The sequence below is a fragment of the Lasiosphaeria miniovina genome (assembly GCF_030549165.1).
Source record: "Lasiosphaeria miniovina strain SMH2392-1A chromosome Unknown B0T26scaffold_1, whole genome shotgun sequence".
Classification (NCBI taxonomy): domain Eukaryota; kingdom Fungi; phylum Ascomycota; class Sordariomycetes; order Sordariales; family Lasiosphaeriaceae; genus Lasiosphaeria; species Lasiosphaeria miniovina.
Window position 1 is genome coordinate 6191874 of NW_026848220.1, and position 17468 is coordinate 6209341.

The 17468-nt window shown below is 56.2% G+C and overlaps 7 protein-coding genes across 7 annotated transcripts; 3 read left to right on the forward strand and 4 right to left on the reverse strand.

Moving 5' to 3' along the window:
* Positions 1 to 27: 27 nt before the first annotated feature.
* Positions 28 to 842, reverse strand: B0T26DRAFT_670977 (uncharacterized protein; the record flags this gene model as incomplete). Its single annotated transcript, XM_060439258.1, has 2 exons — positions 28 to 344; positions 404 to 842. 2 exons carry the CDS (start codon positions 840 to 842, stop codon positions 28 to 30), a joined length of 756 nt encoding a protein of 251 aa, XP_060303600.1.
* Positions 843 to 1795: 953 nt separating this feature from the next.
* On the forward strand, positions 1796 to 2938 carry B0T26DRAFT_746596 (uncharacterized protein; the record flags this gene model as incomplete). The annotated part of the gene is made up of 3 exons (XM_060444711.1): positions 1796 to 1957; positions 2022 to 2271; positions 2442 to 2938. The coding sequence occupies 3 exons, from the start codon at positions 1796 to 1798 to the stop codon at positions 2936 to 2938; spliced, it is 909 nt and encodes a 302-aa protein (XP_060303601.1).
* A 608-nt stretch (positions 2939 to 3546) lies between these two features.
* Positions 3547 to 4347, forward strand: B0T26DRAFT_746597 (Ctr copper transporter family-domain-containing protein; the record flags this gene model as incomplete). The annotated part of the gene is made up of 5 exons (XM_060444712.1): positions 3547 to 3624; positions 3713 to 3957; positions 4039 to 4129; positions 4215 to 4251; positions 4307 to 4347. 5 exons carry the CDS (start codon positions 3547 to 3549, stop codon positions 4345 to 4347), a joined length of 492 nt encoding a protein of 163 aa, XP_060303602.1.
* A 610-nt stretch (positions 4348 to 4957) lies between these two features.
* B0T26DRAFT_746598 (fungal-specific transcription factor domain-containing protein) lies at positions 4958 to 7015 on the forward strand (the record flags this gene model as incomplete). Its single annotated transcript, XM_060444713.1, has 1 exon — positions 4958 to 7015. One exon carries the CDS (start codon positions 4958 to 4960, stop codon positions 7013 to 7015), a length of 2058 nt encoding a protein of 685 aa, XP_060303603.1.
* Positions 7016 to 7474: 459 nt separating this feature from the next.
* On the reverse strand, positions 7475 to 10129 carry B0T26DRAFT_746599 (uncharacterized protein; the record flags this gene model as incomplete). Its single annotated transcript, XM_060444714.1, has 5 exons — positions 7475 to 8475; positions 8550 to 8865; positions 8937 to 9124; positions 9277 to 9793; positions 9866 to 10129. The coding sequence occupies 5 exons, from the start codon at positions 10127 to 10129 to the stop codon at positions 7475 to 7477; spliced, it is 2286 nt and encodes a 761-aa protein (XP_060303604.1).
* Positions 10130 to 14523: 4394 nt separating this feature from the next.
* Positions 14524 to 16293, reverse strand: B0T26DRAFT_80468 (heterokaryon incompatibility protein). Its single transcript, XM_060447131.1, has 3 exons — positions 16137 to 16293; positions 14617 to 16040; positions 14524 to 14535 (listed from the first exon to the last, which is right to left on the reverse strand). The coding sequence occupies exon 2, from the start codon at positions 15871 to 15873 to the stop codon at positions 14752 to 14754; it is 1122 nt and encodes a 373-aa protein (XP_060303605.1). The 5' UTR covers positions 15874 to 16040; positions 16137 to 16293; the 3' UTR covers positions 14524 to 14535; positions 14617 to 14751.
* B0T26DRAFT_746600 (uncharacterized protein) lies at positions 16219 to 17040 on the reverse strand (the record flags this gene model as incomplete). The annotated part of the gene is made up of 2 exons (XM_060444715.1): positions 16219 to 16477; positions 16751 to 17040. 2 exons carry the CDS (start codon positions 17038 to 17040, stop codon positions 16219 to 16221), a joined length of 549 nt encoding a protein of 182 aa, XP_060303606.1.
* Between the last annotated feature and the right edge of the window lie 428 nt (positions 17041 to 17468).

Below are 17468 nucleotides of genomic sequence, written 5' to 3' on the forward strand. Positions count from 1 at the left end.
GTCCTGTGGTCCTCATCGCAACATAGTTCATGCCGCCGAGACCTTTGCAGGCCTCTTCATAATCACGCTCCGGACCACCCCCTTGGCGGCAGGCTCCGTGATCGTCAGTCCGGTGTTGGTGCCCCAGTTCTCGCCCTCGAGCTGGACCGCCCCGTACTTTTCAGCGATGTGGAAGTCTACAAAGTCAATGTCTTCGTAGCCAAACTTGCAGTAGAGGGGGTAGCCTTTGGGAGAAGCCTCGAGGAAGGTGGGGAGGCCCAGCCCGTCGGCGAGCTTGACGCCGTATTCCAAGAGCGCCGACCCGGCACCGACCCGCGGCCGCTTGGAGGCAAGAACCCCGAGAACTGCCGAGCGTCAGCCGACATAACCGTGTGCACCGTCTCGCGAGGAGGCGGCTCCTTACCAACCGCAGGGTTGCCCCTGGTGTGCTCGCGCCGCTTGTCGTGCAGGGCGCCAATGAAGTACGTAAAGACCTCGATGTTGCAGTCCTTGCCCAGCTGCTCGGCCGTTCTGGGAGGCTCGGGAACATTCCACTCCTCCTCGGGGCGTGACTCGCGCCGGACGATCCACCTGGCGAAGGCGACGATCTCGGCCTGGCCGAATTCCTCTGGGAGCAGCTCGGCGACCGTCAGGACGCTCTCCTCCTTTTTCGGAGCCTCGGGCGTCTCGGGCTGAAACAGGCCGGCCGCGAACCTCTGCCGCGAGTCTTCGGTGTCCCCGGCCGGGTACATGAGCCGGTTGAAGACGTCGGGCCCGAACGCTTCGAACTGGACGTCGGCCATTTGCCGGGCGTCGGCTGGCGTCGCCTCGCGGACGCGGATTCGGGGCGTGGCGGTGCTCATTTTGCCTTGACAAAGAGTGTGGAGTATTGGCTGGTTTTCAATATTCTTTCTGTTTTGTGAGTGAGTGACTCGATCCAGACAAGTCTCAATCAAGAAGAAGGGCGAGGTGCAATCAATTGTGTCTTTTAAGCTTCATGTGATGTCGCACTGACGAGATGTCGTATTGGCGAGATGCCGTATTAGCGGGCCGGCGTGAGTCACTCCGCTCGACGTGCCTTGGCGTGGAGAAGCTTCAGTCTCGGCACGCGTGAGCTCTGCTGCTTTAATAGTCGCATGTTGCCAGTGCAGTGCAACCCGTGTTGTCATACGAAGTACATCCGTTGTTGATGATCGAGGCATTGATCCGGGCTGCCAGTGGGGTTTGGAAGAATTTTGACAAGTGGGCCGAGTCTGCTAAACCTAAAATCACCCGGCACTATGGGTTTGCGCTGCGGGGAGCTTCCAGGCGTTGTCGTTGCAGTGCCGCAAAAAGACAGCCTCGGCCCGTCTGTTCACCTACCGGAGATCCACCTCACGCAAGGCTCTACCCCGGCAGCTGTGGGCCTGTCCGTCTGTCTGTCAGATGTCAGACGTCACGCCAGAGCCGGGGAACCGACGGCCCACGGACACGGCAGGGGATCGTCGCTCCGTCGAAAAAAATGTCTCACTCTCGGCAGCGCTGCGGGCCTCTTGGCAGTCGAGGCACAGCACTGAGCGACGCCCACTGCGGTGTCGCAGGGCAGAATCAGACCTGAAACCCCCGCCAACTGTCGGGGCTCGGGAGTCGGGACAATGAACGGCACAGAGCACGCGCCAATCAGCGCCAGCGTATAATCAGCGAGACCCACCTAGAGCTTAGCTCCTGGCTCCATTGCTCCCAGGTGGTGTGTTCGGAGCTTTGCACCAGCGAATCGTATGACAGGCAAATGGTGTCTTGGTCGCCAGTCATCTCCAACTTGTCATCTTTCTTCAAGATGGCGAGCCCACGAACAACCATTATTCTTTCCATCCCATTTATGGTGATTGGGTTTCTGCTGACCCGCGCGCCCTACCTGATGACGTCCGTACCGCCCTCCAGGCCCTGGGCCGACGGGCCGATGAAGCTCGTTACGACTCCGCAGTTTCTAACCAAGAAGGTGAGCTGCCCCCGCCCGGTAGTTGCCGGAAGCAGACCAGGTAGCTAATGTGGTGGCCTGGCAGACCGATATCTTCACCTCGGGAGCGACGCACATGGCGTTGCTGCACAACTCCATCCTGCGCGGGTACAACTCCATCTACCACCAAGCGCCGCTCGTCGCCGACGAAGACAAGGCCGACTTTGTTGGTTACTCGCTTGCCTGGTACCGCTTCGTCAAGTCCCACCACGATGACGAGGAGGACACGCTGTTCACCAAGATCGAGGACCTGCTGAAGGACAAGGCCGTGTTTGAGGAAACGCACAAGGAGCATGGTAAGCTTGCCTCCGGTACCCCCGGACTTACACGGCGGGCTCGCCTCCCCACTTACACGGCGGGCTCGCCTCTCCACTTACACGGCGGGCTCGCCTCTCCACTTACACGGCGGGCTCGCCTCCCCACTCATACGGCGGGCTCGCCTCCCTACTAACACCATGTCTTCCAGACGCGTTTCTCGCCGGCCTTGCCGACTTTGAGAAGTATCTTGCTGGGCTCAAGACTCCGGCCGACTTCTCCAGCGACGAGCTGCTGCGCATCATGGGGACGTTCCAGCAGCCCTTCGAGAGCCACTTCCACAGCGAGATCGGCACCATCGCCAAGCTCTCGGAGCACCCCAACGCGCCCAAGGAGGGCACGCCCGAGAACGCTGCGGCGGCCGCGACCTTCAAGGCGTGGGGCAAGGCAACGGTCACCAAGGCGGGCGTCACCGACGTGGTTCCCTTCTTCCTGCTCAACCTCGACCGCACCGCCGAGGACGGCCTGTGGGCCAACTGGCCGCCGATGCCAGCCCCTATCAGGTGGGTGCTGATCAACATCGCCGGCGCGCTGCACTCTGGCTGGTGGAAGTTTACTTCTTGTGACGCTGCCGGCCAGCCCAAGGAGCTGTGGGCGTTCCGGGTCGCCGACATCAAGGCGCAGCGGGAGGAAGCGGCGAAAGCTTGAGTTTGCTCTGGGCGATGCAATGTTGGATAACGTGTCACGACTCAAGGGTGGAGTTTATGTCTGGGATATTAGAATAGGGAGGCAGCAGCCCGCGCAGGTTTGGACAGAAGGCGCATAGGTATCGAGTCAATCTATTTGTTTTCTGTATTCAGCTTTAACCCCTCCAGACACTCATAAAGAGCAGGAGTGCTCCTGATCTTTCCTAGGAATCCGAGGGTCCACATACAAGCGGAAGCTGCTGCCGGCCCAGACATGGTCGGGCTTTCCCTGCCAGGAGATCGCCCGACTCAACACAGTGGGATCCCGTCTGCGATTGCGCCTTCCCAACGTCACTCAACGAAAGATGCGGTTCGCCCTCAAAAGCTCGGCTGGCCTTAGATTCTTGCAAAATCTTTCTCGCCTGGCAAGACTTCATCCTTTCAGCCAACCGTGAAAGAGCTCAAACGACACCCACCGGGAGCCAATTCCTCAACGTCCCACACTCCAGCCAAGACTCTTAATCCTGTCAGGGACCTCTTCGCCAGTCGCCTACCTCTCTCTCGTCTTCCCGGTTCTGGTCGGCCCTACACAATACAAATTGCCACGCCACGGGAGCATAGCAACAAGCGATGTCGGCAGTCCAGGAGATCCCAAGGCCCGAGCCATCCATTCTTCCATATCGTCCGACGCAGTGCCGCAATGTCGAGGTACGAAGACTCTTTCGTGTGGTAAAACTCGTGTTCTGCCGTTCCATTCCGCTGATTACTTCCTTGCTTGCAGATGTTTTGGAACTAGAACGTCTACGACACCTGCTTCCTGTCCAGCCACTGGCACGTCACGACGGCCGCCATATTCGCAGGGACTTGCATCGGCGTCATCCTGCTGACGCTGAGTCTGGAGCTACTCCGCTTCCTCGCCAGGGCGTGGGACCGGAAGATTGTCGAGCGGCAAGGCCCTAATTCCCAGCCTAACATCTGGCGGCAGCTAGTGCGTGCGTTCCTGTTCACCTTACAGGTCATCAACGCGTACCTCCTCATGATGTGAGCTCCCCGCCCCCCGAAACGGAAGTCTAGGGACTGCGAGTCAATGACGCGGGCAATGTGCTGACTGGTGGCGCCTAGGCTCGCAATGTACTTCAACGGGTTCATTTTCCTCTGCATCATCCTCGGCTCATTTATCTCCTTCTTCTTGTTCCGGTGGGACCCCTTTCCGGTCAGCCTCGTGGATAAGTTGAGGGGAACCAAAGGCAAGACCGGGTGCCCTTGCGGCTTGGGTGGTGCATGCAACTGCCCGCCAGGGACGTGCCGCTGCGCAGCATGTGGACATTGAGGAGGGTATGTTGGTCACGATGATGGGTTGGTAGTGCGGGCACAATGACGCGCGGCAAAGGAACAAGCTTCTGCGATGACACATCCTACGACAAAGAGTAATGGGTATAGAGTAGCATTAATGATAATACGACTTTGTGTATTCACTTGCCATCAGTGCTCGTCGAATGCTCGGGTAGTGAGTAAGTAGTCTTGCTTCGTTCAATCAGCACTTGGCGCAACCTGTTATGGAAATACTCCACGGTGGGTTTAGAGCTTGAGGCTGTGGCAAGCTGAGAAGATGTTGGACGTTATTGGGCCTAGCAGGCCTTGGCTACGATGGAGTTGTAGGTGGGGTTCCACTCCATGCTTGCTAGCTGACAAATCCGCAGTGATAAGCACGACAGCCTGGAGCGCGTTGCTTGTGATGGAAGACTCTTTCGATCCTCGATGGACTTCAAACGGCCTAAACTCCATCATCTTTGGTATCAATTCGACAATACCTATAGTGTTTGGCGAAGACTGACAGACCGCCTGACGTCCATCTCTTCCATTAGGTTGCTGTTGCTGGGTGCAAGCCCCGCGTCTCGTGTCCCTTCACCTCCACTTCCCCACAGGTTGGGGCCAAGACCGCCTAACCCTCCTAACCCTACCCCAACCCCGCCTAAAGTGCAACTCGCACATCGTCTGAGCTGATTGTTGGATGACTTGTACCTATTGACGCGCTCCAACCATGGCGACGATGAAGACGCGCAGCTCCGAAGGCTGCTGGACCTGCCGGCTGCGGCGCAAAAAATGCGACGAGCTGCGGCCGCTGTGCGGCGGCTGCGCGCTGCTCGAGATCGACTGTCTCTACTGCGACGAAAAGCCCGAATGGATGGACGGCGGTCAGAGGCAGAAGGAGAAGGCCGACCAGCTCAAGACCGAGGTCAAGCGCAAGGCCAACCAGCGACGCGAGCGCCGATACCTCTACGGCCTCGAGATGGACCTCGAGGCTCTCGACGTCTCGCAGCTCGACGACAGCGACAACCAGCCTAGCACCGCCCCCGAGTTCGTTCTCGCGTCGCTGCCGCCGCCTAATACTGCCGCCGCCGCCGCCGCCACCGCCACCGCCACCGCCGCTACTGCTGCTTCTGCTGCTGCTGCTGCTGCTGCTGCTTCTGCTTCTGCTGCTGCCGCCGCTGTCTTCGCTGCTCCGTTGTCTTCAGTCTCGCCAGGAACACTCCATTCCGGCTCCGAGTCTGGCAGCCGTCGACCCGACTCGTCGCCCTCGTTCCCCTCGGCTATGACCCCAAGCACTTCGGCCAACTCGGACAGCTCTGTTGCCGGCCTCAGCCCCCCCAGGGACGAATGCTGGACTAGCATGCCATTCAACGACACCGACCTGCATGGCCTCATGTTGTACCTGGACCACGTGTTCCCCTTCCTCTTTCCTTTCTACCGACCGCCGCTGCTCGACTCGGGACGAGGCTGGCTTCTCGTCATGCTCAACCGCAACAAGTCGCTGCTGCACACCGCCCTCAGCCTGGCCTCGTACTTCTTCAACGTCGTCCTCTCCCACGTAACCGGACTACACGAGTCTTGCAGGGAACACAACGGGAGGGAGCTCCAGCGGCAGCAGGAATTGGCACTGCAGGAGCTGCGGCGCGATATGAACGATACCGTCTCCCGCGGCGTCAAGGGCTATCTCGCCGAGACAACCCAAGTCATGGCAAGCGTCATCCAGCTTCTGTCTTTCGAGGTTGCCATTGCAAACACAGGCAACTGGGTCATGCACCTGGAGGCCGCAGCCGAGCTGTACAACGAGATGGTCAAACATCACGGCACTGCTGTGGATGGCGAGGCGTCAGACTTTTGCTTCACCTACATGCTTGTCCAGCTGGGGTCGAAGCCTTTCATGCACACCCCCAAGAACCACCCCTGGAGCCCAGACCAGGCCTCCTTGCGCTTCTTCACCGCCTGCCTCCTGTTCTTCGACACCATAGCCAGCACCGCTCTCGAGCAACCCCCTCGTCTCCTCTACCTACACAGATCCCTCCTCACGGAGCCCGACGAAGAGACGAGGCGGCTCATGTCAGAAGCCGAGAAGGAATACCATCTCCCACATATCGACCTGCTAGAGTTCCTCGGGCTGCGGAACTGGGTCGTTATCTCCATCGCCGAGATCGCCGCGCTCGACGCCAGCAAGAAGGAGGCCAAGAAGGCCGGGTCGCTTTCAATGACGCAGCTGGTCGTCCGCGCTACCGCCATTGAGCAAGGCCTCCGCAACAACATACAGACCCTGTCCAGCGAGCCGTGCAATGAGCCACAATTTGCCATGTACCCCACTAAATCTCTCTCCGACGACCCCATAATGCAGTTCGCCATCTTCGGGAATCTGTATTCGCCCCAGGTGCTCGACATGACGTCTGCCATCTCCGGCATATGGGCACAGGCCGCGCTGACGTACCTCAACGTGGTCGTGTCGGGCTGGCAGCCTGCAAGCCCAGAGATACGCACTTCGGTGACGCTCACCATCCAGATGCTGCGGTCCCTGAAATCGCCGAGCTACCTGCGCTCCGTGGTATGGCCTTTCACAGTTACCGGATGCATGGCCGCCCCGGAGGAAGAGCAGACCTTCCGCGACATGGTGGCCGCCATGGGCCCGCTACAGCTGTTTGGCTCCATCAGAGAGGCGCTCGCCATCATGGAGAAGGTGTGGGCGAACCGCGTGCAGATCGAGGAGAATGCCGATCAATGGGACTTGGCTGCATGTCTCAGAGTCCTTGGCCGCCCTGCCTTGCTCGTGTGACAGGGTAGGCTTCACGTACAACACCCACGCACAGCACGCACACATGCGCATCAAGGGATTCTGCAAGGGCCACTTCGCGTGCCGAGGCCTACAATTGGGTATGCTGCAATAGGTATTGCATTGCAGCATAGGTGTTGCTACTTGTCATGCTTACCTGGGTATGTATAACTGGGTATCAATTACTCCGCCTAGAGACGAGATGTGTCTGCACTAGAGATTTATAGGTATTTCCCTCCTGCTTTCGTCTGTCCCCAAACTCCGTTCCCAATGCCCCAGTCCGCCCCTGCGCCTAATTTTCCCGCCCTTGTATTTTCCCATTTTGAACAAGCAAATTTCCTCCTAACTCTGCGGCCTTCTATAGCCACCCCCATGAAGATACCCACGCTATATGTCAAATAAAATAATAAAGTGCACTCAGAAGATGGCATCATCCGCTGTTACCCGCCTTGTCACCCCCGCTCACTTGCCCCCGCCGAAAAAGCCCCCAAACCAGCCGCCGGATTTTTGCTGCCCGCTGTTCTTTTCCAGGTCGTCGTTGTTCGGTTGCCGCGCCGTTGTATTCTTGCCGCCAGACAATCCAGGGCTTTTGCTAGTGTTGAGCGGCAGCGGCGTCACCGGGACGGACGAATAGTGGCTCCCCGGCGAGTAGGGGCTTCGGTCCCCGGTGTTTGTCCTGAGCCTGTCGTCTTCGGGCATCTGCCCCGGCGACTGGTCGTAGTAGTCTCCGATCCCATAATACGATTTGTACTTGTCATTTGCGGCGCCGTTCATGGGAGTCGAGGCGCCCCGGTCGGTCAGGCCAGGCGTGGGAGTGTATGCCTTGTAGGTCTTCTGCGGGACCGACGAGCCCGGGACCTTGAGAGTCGAGTCTCTCCTACCCTTGGCATCTACGGCGTCCTCTGCGCCAGATTCGAATGCGTCGTCTTCATACTCGGATTTGTCGTCGTCGCCTTCTCTCTTCGGTCTCTTTTCTCCGTCCTCGCCCTCCTCGCCTTCCTCCCCATTCTCGCCTTCCAGTCCCTTTTCTCCCTCGTCGTCTTCCCACTCATCATAGTTCTGTTCGTCTCCCATCATTTCTTCGTCTCCTAGCCCATCTATGGGCTCCTGGTCATCGGGATGTATGGATCTGGGGTCGCCGGGTTGCATGCCAGCATCGTTGGGGCCACCGGTCAGGTTTCTCCCCGCCCCGCGGGCTTGCCCCGTGTTCAGCGCAGCGGGGAACAGTTCGGGGTCCAGCTCGGGGTCCAGTTCGAGGTCGTCCGGCGGTCTCTCGGCGTCGAGCTCCGCTTGGGTAATCAGGCGTCGTCTGCCGCCGACGAGCGGCCCTTGCGGCTGCTGTGCACCTGGTCCGAACTGGTTCGGAGGCCCGTTCGGAGGCCCGTCATCTTGCTGCCATCCGACTACTGCTGCTCCCGCTAGCCCTCCCACGGCTGCTCCGCCGGCTGCTGCTGCGAGCTGCGCTGCTCTCGGCTGAGCTCTTGTCGCCTGTGCTGGTGCTGGTGCATACGGATTACCGCTTCGTGGTTGTGCATACGGATTGCCTGCCGGTTGCGGCGGTGGTGGTCCATACCCGCCACCTCCGTCACCTGCTGGTTCGTTATACGCTGGCTCATCGTACGCTGGTTCGTTATACGCTGGTTCGTTATACCCGCCGCCTGTTCCATCAAACCCACCGGCTGCTGGTGCCGCTGGCACAAACCCACGACCTGCTGGCGCTGGTGCGAACCCACGATCTGCTTGTCTTGCTGGCGCTGGCCCTGGTGCGAACCGACCTCGTGCTGGTACTGCCGCCGCCGCCGTCGTCGCCGCTGCTGCTGCTGGTACTGCCGCTGCTGCAAACGGAGCGTCCTCTGCGTACTCGGGCTGTGTATACGGCCCCTCGGGCGCCTGAGGCACTCCATTCGACTCCTGCGCCGCAAACCCTGCCATTAGGAACGGTGGCTGTTGCCGCGGCCCTGCTGGCAGCCCCTGTCTTGGCCCTGGCCGCACCGGCAGTCCTCGTCCCATTGCCAGTGGCAACGGCGCTGGCTTCATCGGTCCCTGCTGCATCGGTCCCGGCTGCTCGAACGGCCCCGGCGGTCCTTGCTGGAACGGCCCCGGCGGTCCCGGCTGCATCGGTTCTGGGCCCAGGCCTGGGCCTGGGCCCTGGAATCGCGGATTGAAACCCGGCGGCGGCGGTCCCCCTCGTCCATCACCTATCCCTCCTTGACCAGGAGCCCCGCGCCCCTACCTATAACCTCCATAAGGTTGAGCCCCGTAACCGTCCTGGTATCCATACCCGTCGACCATATTCTTCTCGCCCTGGAAGTACGGCTGTTGCGGTTGTTGCAGTTGTTGCGGCCTTCCGCCTCCGGTGGAATTGTCTATAAACTGCTGTGGGCCGTACCCTTGTTGTTGATATTGCCCCTGGGTGGGATTCTGGGCGGGATTGCGGTCGAGCCATAACCAGAACACAGCCATTGCGCCGACCAAATAACCAAGGGCCACCAAATACATCAACACGTAGAGGACAGCCGTTCTGTCGCACGCCGACGAGCCCCCGCCTGGGACCACGAAGGTCCCAAACGGTAGAAACCCAAGCGCGAATTTTACCTGAAAGTCGGCCTTGCCGAACGTGCTGCACTTCTTGTCTTTCAACGGCATGTGCACAATTATGGCGGATAGAAGCCAAGGTACCACCAAAAATGATTCTCCCGCAAGCGTTAGCAAGTACCAAATGAACCGTTGGCTGTGGCCGCTCCAGGAGACCATGGCCGACCATACGAAGCTGGCAATTGACTGCAACACGTCAGTTCTCTGGGCAGGGCGTTCGTAGCAGGGAAGCTGGAATTGGGAAGTCGGAAAACTCACCAGCCCCACAATCCAAATGATCATCACCGGTATTGGCGGCTTCGCCTGCGGCGGCTGCGGCGGCTGCGGCGGCCTTGGCTGCGTCGGCAACACTTTTGCGCCGCCCGCATCCCTTGCGTCGCTCACTTCACTCCAAAACCTCCACGATATGGTGAAGACGGCAATCAATAAGCAGACTGTCCATACCCGCGCAGCAAGCGAAAGCCACATGAGGACGCCCGTCGGCCTCAGGCCATAGTTCTTCGGCTCCGTTCTCAGCATCATCTTGTGCTATTTCTCCCTGTAGCCCACCCCCTGTGTGTTGCTTTGTTTATGCGTTATGCACTGCTGCTGCTGCTGCTGCTGCTGCTCGCTCTGCCCGGCACAGCGCAGTGCTTGGCGTAAGCTGGATCGCTTCTCCCTCGTCACCCTGCAGATCGACTGCAGCTGGGGACGGGGGCTAAGGAGACGAGTCAAGCCTGTGGCAAAACAGGAGCGTGGCTATTGGGGGTGTGGTCTGTGTGTGTGTGTCGGGGGAAGAAACAGTTTAGATGAGATCAGGGGGGGGGAAGGTATGTAAGTGATAAATACCTACGTGTGACACAGGAAAGGAAATGTGCACCGAGGCACGGAAACAAGAAAGTTCTAGCTAGAAAAAAAGGGCTTCGCGATCGCCGGCCCAAGATTCTCAGTCGCAGCCGCCGCCATAAGGCAAAAAAATAAGAAACGTAAGCCATGGGGGTCAGCAAATCTTTATATCGGACGACTGCGGCCGGCGGCGAGCGGCCAGGGTCGCCCAGCGTCGATCGCGCTCGACTCCTGGATCCAGATCGGGCTGGGCAATACGTAGCCGGCCGTGTTGCAGCCACTCAAGCGACGGGCGTTATTGGCAATGTTTTGGGCACATGTCACTTCGCGCCCCAGTGTTGCAGGTGCCAAGTGCGAACACATTTACGAGGCAATGTGAGGAGCGTAAGCGCGTGATTGCCTGTGTCGTCTGTGTCTCGGGCCGCACTCCGCGACCGCCATCCGGCCAGCCAAGCGGCCTACCTTGCTACACTACCGGGGGGGGGAAGGACAATACTCCCCCGCTGGTCGGGAGAATGGCCGGCTGGTCGGGCTGTGTGGGACCGGGCTTGGCGCGGTCGGCCACCGGGTCCCGGCCGCGTCTATTTCTTAAGTAGGGCTGGGTGCGATGTTGGATTTATCCGAGATGTTTTCAGTTGCCACATGGAAGCAGGGTTACAAGCAGTGTCTCTCCGACTGTTTCGCCTTGTTGGCGTTGCTGTGGTAGAATAGGAGAACCCCAGACTCTAAAGTGTAATAATTGTTTACTTTCCGCTGATAGAGCAGCACACTCACTCCACGCGCAACTCCCAGCCAGTCTGAGGGAAAGGGATTATAAAACACCAACCACGAGAAACAAATCCGAGAATGAAAGAGACTTGGCGCTGGCAGTTCATGAGTTGCATACAAAGACACAACCAACAACAAAATAATTAAAGGTCCTGACGATTAGACGAGAGAAAAAGGCACAGCAACCAGGTGGGCTTGACGCCGCCGCCTGCGCCGCTGGAAATCGGGAGGCCGTTCAGCACCCGCCAGCGCCGGGCTGCCCTTTGCATGGATGGACGTGTGTGGGGGAGGGCTGCGGACTCCCCTCGCCGCACGATGCGATGCGGCACGGGCATGGCTTCATGGCCTTCATGACCTACCTACTCCACAAAGGCTAAATTTTAAGTATTAAGAATGCATGGCCTGGCCATAGTTTATTATATTTTGCCCGCTCCTTTTGTCAGTTGGGCATTTAAAGCGGTGTGATGCCTTTTTGCTTTCCTTTCTCGGTTCTCAATCTTTCCACGGTAATTATATTCCCACTTGATCGCCCAGTTGGACAAAGCCGTCCTCATAACGGATGGATCTCTCTCCCGCACGCAGCATACCGAAAAATGAAACACGCTAGCACTAAATAATGCAGGCCTAAAACAGCAGCACAGTACAACAAGTGCCCTCGCCCAGACAAACATCATAAAGAGTACTTCTTCAAAGGTTCACAGGGAGGGATGCACTGCCCAAGACTTACCTAAAATGTTGCCAAATAAGCAAGCGAGTGGCCTGAAAGCAACCCGCAGCCACCTACCTACCAGGAAAATAGCACAGAGCAAAGTAGAAGAACCCAGCAAAACCCCCAGATCGACCTCTCCTTGACCAACGTGCTTGCTGACATGAATCCCAACGGACACGGGAAATTATTGCGAGCAAGTCCGGAAGACGCGATGCAGTACAGTGCAGCGGTGGGACGTGGCCGGGGTTCCGGTCGGGTGGGCCGGGGCGGGGGGCGGTGGGTGGCGTTTCAGGCCCGCACACGCCGGCACAACGGCCGGTTTCCTGGCCAGCGTCAGGTCTGTGCCACACAAGTCAAATGAGACGAAATTCTTAACATGCGCCAAGCCAGCCGCCCGGAGAGGCCTCTGCTAAGTAATCTTGTGTGTCCGGGACATGCCGACATCTCGTGTGTTGTCTGGTTGCATTCTGGTTTAACAGCTTTATCATACAGCTAGGAGCGAAAATAGCGCCCTGTCACTTGCACTCTTCTCATGTAATATAGACGCACGGACGCGTTGACTACTATATGAATTCGTTTTTATTCACACATTGTACTTGTGAGTTATAGGCGAGTACGCTTTTTGGAAGACGGATTTGAAATTTACCGTTCCGGAAGAGTCATCCCGAATTTGGGACTCAAGGCGGCAATGGGAGGCCATGTCATCACAACCGATTCTCTGCTGACAGTAACATCACCAACCGCACCACGATCACAATGGCTCCAAATCTTGCTCTCCATAAACGTGTTCTGATTCAGAGCGTAATCGACAGTAAGCTGTACGGTAACGATGGCCTAAAAGATGACGATATAGTAGAAATAAACGGTTATACCGCCCGTATAGTACGTCGTATCCGATCTAACCTACCCCGCTTTGGAACGACTACCGTACTACGAAATGGCGCTGACCGCCCCTAGACCATCGCTCCTCCTATGCTGACCGCTTTATACAATTAACTTGTTGGAATGACGCGCTAGTCAGCCACGGAGAGTCATCCACGAAGGTGGCTGTGGTGGCACAGGGCCACAGATTCTATATAAGTGGCCGTAGGCCACTTCCACCCTCTGTCTTCTAGACAAACAGACATAAGCGAATCCATCACTTGAACCACCAGTTTTTCGGCGTGCAGTTACACCCTGTTGCTTCCAGTACAGGTACCTGGTGATTCCAACACAACTATCTCTTAATCCATGTACGCGCCTTAGAGATATGGCCGCTTTCCTCCGAAACGAGTTCGACGCCGATATAATACGTTTAAGCATTAGTAGAGCACTTAGGGAGGCCAAGTGGTTGAAGAAATATATATAGAATATCGCGCGCGAACGTAACCCCGATCTACGCGATAAATACATGTACGAAATATCGTTCCTTTGTTCCGAATAGCTGGTGATTATAGACGAGATGAGCGTTAGCAGAGTCCTCTGAATCTATTTCGATACGGCGCTGAGGGAGCTAGACGTGTGCGAGTGGCGATGTCTCTCTCCTGTGGTAGAGAGGTGAGTCACAGAGGACAGCTGTCATCTTCGCGTAGCAATCAGGTGGTAGAGCACCTGATCCCAAGCTACACGGAACCAAACAGACTAAAACAATTCGGTATATGATCGCCACGAAGCATATTTGGCTACTTAGGCCTCCGAAGGGGAAAAGTCGAAGTTGGTTTTGCTTTCTCGAAGTGACATATGCCAGCGACGCTGGAAGATGCTAGAATTCCCAAACTATTTACAAATTGACCTATCCTCCCAGACCCGTCTGGTGTCAAGCTAGAAGAAAGAAATGAAGAGAATGAATAGAGAGGACTTGAAACGAATTAGACATCGCACGAAGCTTATCGTAAGAACTCGACCCGAGACACAACCGATAGACACCATCCGCCCTTGGATAGCAGAATAGTTTGGGCGGTATTCTAGTGGTAACCATAACACTTTCCGGCCGTGATAAATAATCCAAGTCTGGCCCTCCCCTAAACTATACCCATACCCTCCTGGATCATCCGACGAGAAGGCGACCGACGTAACTGAACTACGAAGCCCTTCTAGTGTCTGGAGGTATTGCCTCGAGGTAATATCCCAGATCTTGACGGTATTATCGAACGAGCCTAATATAAGCTGTTGGCCATCCGGCGAGAAGGCGACTGAGGAAACCCCACCATAATGCCCTTCTAGCGTCTGGAGGCATTGCCCCGAGGTAGGATCCCAGATCTTGACGGTATAATCGAATGAGCCTGATACGAGCTGTTGGCCATCCGGCGAGAAGGCGACTAATGAAACCCTATTACGATGCCCTTCTAGCGTCTGGAAGCATTGCCCCGAGGTAGCATCCCAGATCTTGACGGTATAATCGTCCGAGCCTGATACGAGCTGTTGGCCATCCGGAGAGAAGGCGACCGAGTAAACCCCACCACGATGCCCTTCTAGCGTCTGGAAGCATTGCCCCGAGGTAGTATCCCAGATCTTGACGGTATAATCGTACGAGCCTGATACGAGCTGTTGGTTATCCGGCGAGAAGGCGACCGAGGAAACCCAACCACGATGCCCTTCTAGCGTCTGGAGGTACGCATTCCAGTTCGCTTCTACCACTGGCTTTATACTAATCCAGCTAGGTTCTTCAGCCTTAAATTTCTTGTTCACTAGACTGGAAGCTGGTGCAAATAGAAGGGCTGATGTGTACGCTTGGAGGGGGGCTTGCTCTACTACCCGTCCGTAGGCTAGAGTAAACATGTATGCATCCCAAATAAGTTTTGTAAGTTGGCTGTTACCGGTGGGCCCCTATGTCTCTGTTAGTCTTAGATTCTAGCATTGGGAGCTATAGACTCACTATTATGCCCTTAAGCTGTGTTATGGCAATGATACCCTCTGACATTGCTCGGAGTAAACTGAGAGCTTCAAGCCAGTAAAGGTACTTCCACTCAACAAAGGTCTGGACCGCATCCAGTGTGTTGCGTTGTAGCGTATCTTTATTAGAAATCGAGTCGCGGAGATGGTTAACCCAGAAAACGGATGAGTACCGTACCGTGGCCAGTTGGTCTGAGGATGGCGTTTGAACATCGTCGATTGAGGATCCCGGCATCTCTAAGCTGTACATATCACGTCGTAATACTGCGGACATCGCGCTGAGCGACCTTAAGAGAATGTTGTGGTGTAAATCCTCTCTTCCTAGCGGGAAGACCCATTCGAAGGGGTCTCGAGGAGCTTGCTGCGTGCCCATATCGAGAAGAAAGTCCGTAGCTGATTGATGGATCAAGTAGATCTGATTGTCTCGGACTGTGAGAAACGACCCACATTTGGCCACGATTCTCTTTACGTTCTCCGTCGATTTTGTAATATGTTCTGGTAATCCAGACAAGACGCCGATTTCAGCCAAGTGAAGCGGCCGGTATGCTGCCGTCACTGTCGAGAGTATGCGCCGGCAAAGTTCCGAATCCCGTTTGTGCCGCTTGACCTCATTCAACATACGATCGTACATCCCGTCCAGGCCCAACGGTACTTCTTCGACAATTTGGAGAACATGCCAGCTCTCAATATCCTCCCCGCCAAGCTCCTGTACGACGAGGGCTACCCAGAGGAACGTGCCGTCTGCCTTGCTGCGTAAAATATCCCGCACTCGATCTTTAAGTGGGATTCCATCTTCCAGCAGCGTGTTATCCTGAAGCGGCTCGAGATTGGATACCTTGTCGTCAATATACATATTGATAGCGTGAGATACCTGCATCACATTTGCTTTTAGCTTAAGACTAAGTCTCGTCTGTCTATCATCAGACTTCAGCTTCTTTTCGATAGTGACATCGTTCCGGCTTGATAAGAGCCACTTCACACGGTCGGACGAGATGCGGACGACGAAGTCTAAAAGCTTTGGCAGGTCGGCAATGCACTCGTCAAGGGCGTCAATGACCAGGTAGGTTGCCTTCAGGTTCGGATCTTCTAGCATTTCCCCTAAAATATCAGACACGGCAGCCCACGCATTTATATCAAATAGCGACTTCCCCGCGTCGATATATCTCCGAACATAGGAGAGGAGACGTGGTTGCTAGCGGATAAGGAGGTAGATCAAGCCACGCAGCACGGCAGTCGCGTTGTTAATGCGTGAGTCGGTAGCTTGACAGAATAAATAAGCTAACTTGTGGCAGTGCCCCTCAGCAATAATGGCTTGCTCTAGCTCGTTAATGATACCGCAGAGCAACATGGTCTTGCCTTTACCAGGATCGCCTTTGATCCAGAGAAGACGGCTATCTGGCCGGTCATACCATTGTCGGAAATCGTGGCTGTCGAGAACCTAGCGGTAAGCATTGACAAGCAAACCCCCTTTGGCCTCTTCGATACGCTTCTTGTCAAGACGTGGATCGGTGGAATGCAGGTTGGCCAGGTAGCGATCGTCCTTGCTAATCTCTTCGCGCAGCCGCTTGAATGCTTTGTCTTCTCCTTCCCCGTACAGGATGGGCATGCATACTTCGAAGATGCCGAATAGCGAGTATACCTTGTCTTCTTTGCGTGTCGTGGTGCGGGTTTTGACCCACGACATGCGTTCTTCAATGCTGAAATCGGACAATGCATCGCTTTGAAGAGCTCCGAGAGGAATGCCAGTTGTTTTGCGAATGTGTTGTCCCAGAGACTGCTTATCTCCTAGATACGCGCCCCCTTTAGAGAGGAATTCGACGGTAGTTGGAGCAATCAGCTATTGGAGAGTCCATCCATGCGTGAACCATGTGCAATCTCGAAAAGCGGGTTCCCAATTAGATTTGTCGGCATCCCGCTTGGGTGTTGAGACATCTGTAAGATAGACGTAGCATTTTTCCGCACCGCGATACCACTGGAACATGGAGTTATGAGCGTGCTGAAGCTCGGCAGCGTCGGACTTGTTGATGCAGCATGTGTCGACCCAGAAGTATTTCAGCCCGTCACGCCAGGCTTGATCTCCGCAAAACCGAATTTTGGCATAGCCTGCTTTATTCTTCCCTGTGCCGTCCGCGAGGTCTTTGAGGAGCACCTCTTCGTCTTCTCTCCATGTGTGTGAAAGTATCGCGTAAGGCGGAATGGCCGCGTCGTCCGGTATTGTCAGGTGGAACTCACCGGTATTATCCCGCTCTAGAAGGCGCATCGTCAAAGACCGGCGAGCTGTTTGTATGGAGGTTCGTCGGCGGCAAAGGAGGCTGGGTGGACGGTCGGATGGCTCTGGGGTTCACTGGATCTGCAGGGACAACAATCAGTAGCCGAAGTTGAGAGACAACTAGTACTAGACGCGAATTACCTACTGTAGAAAGCCGCCGTGATATTGGCATGAAACCTCGGTGGGATCGATTGGGCTGTTGAAGCTCGAAGATCGCTGCGGTTTCGATGCCCGAACCACAACCCCGCACGTTGGGTATCTGATTGGGTTGGCGCCTAGACGGCTGGCGCCGGCTGCGCGCACTCGAAAGCATTGTGATTGGTATGTGTTTTGCTGGCGCACTTGGAAACATCTCTCCTCAAATTGAGCAGCAATGCGGAGAGTGCCTTATGGGAGATGAAATGAGGGAGTTGAGATGA

Coding starts and splice junctions, on each gene's coding strand:
- B0T26DRAFT_80468 (XM_060447131.1), bottom strand. CDS start 15,873: ATGCTAGAAGATCCGAACCTGAAGGCAACCTACCTGGTCATTGACGCC.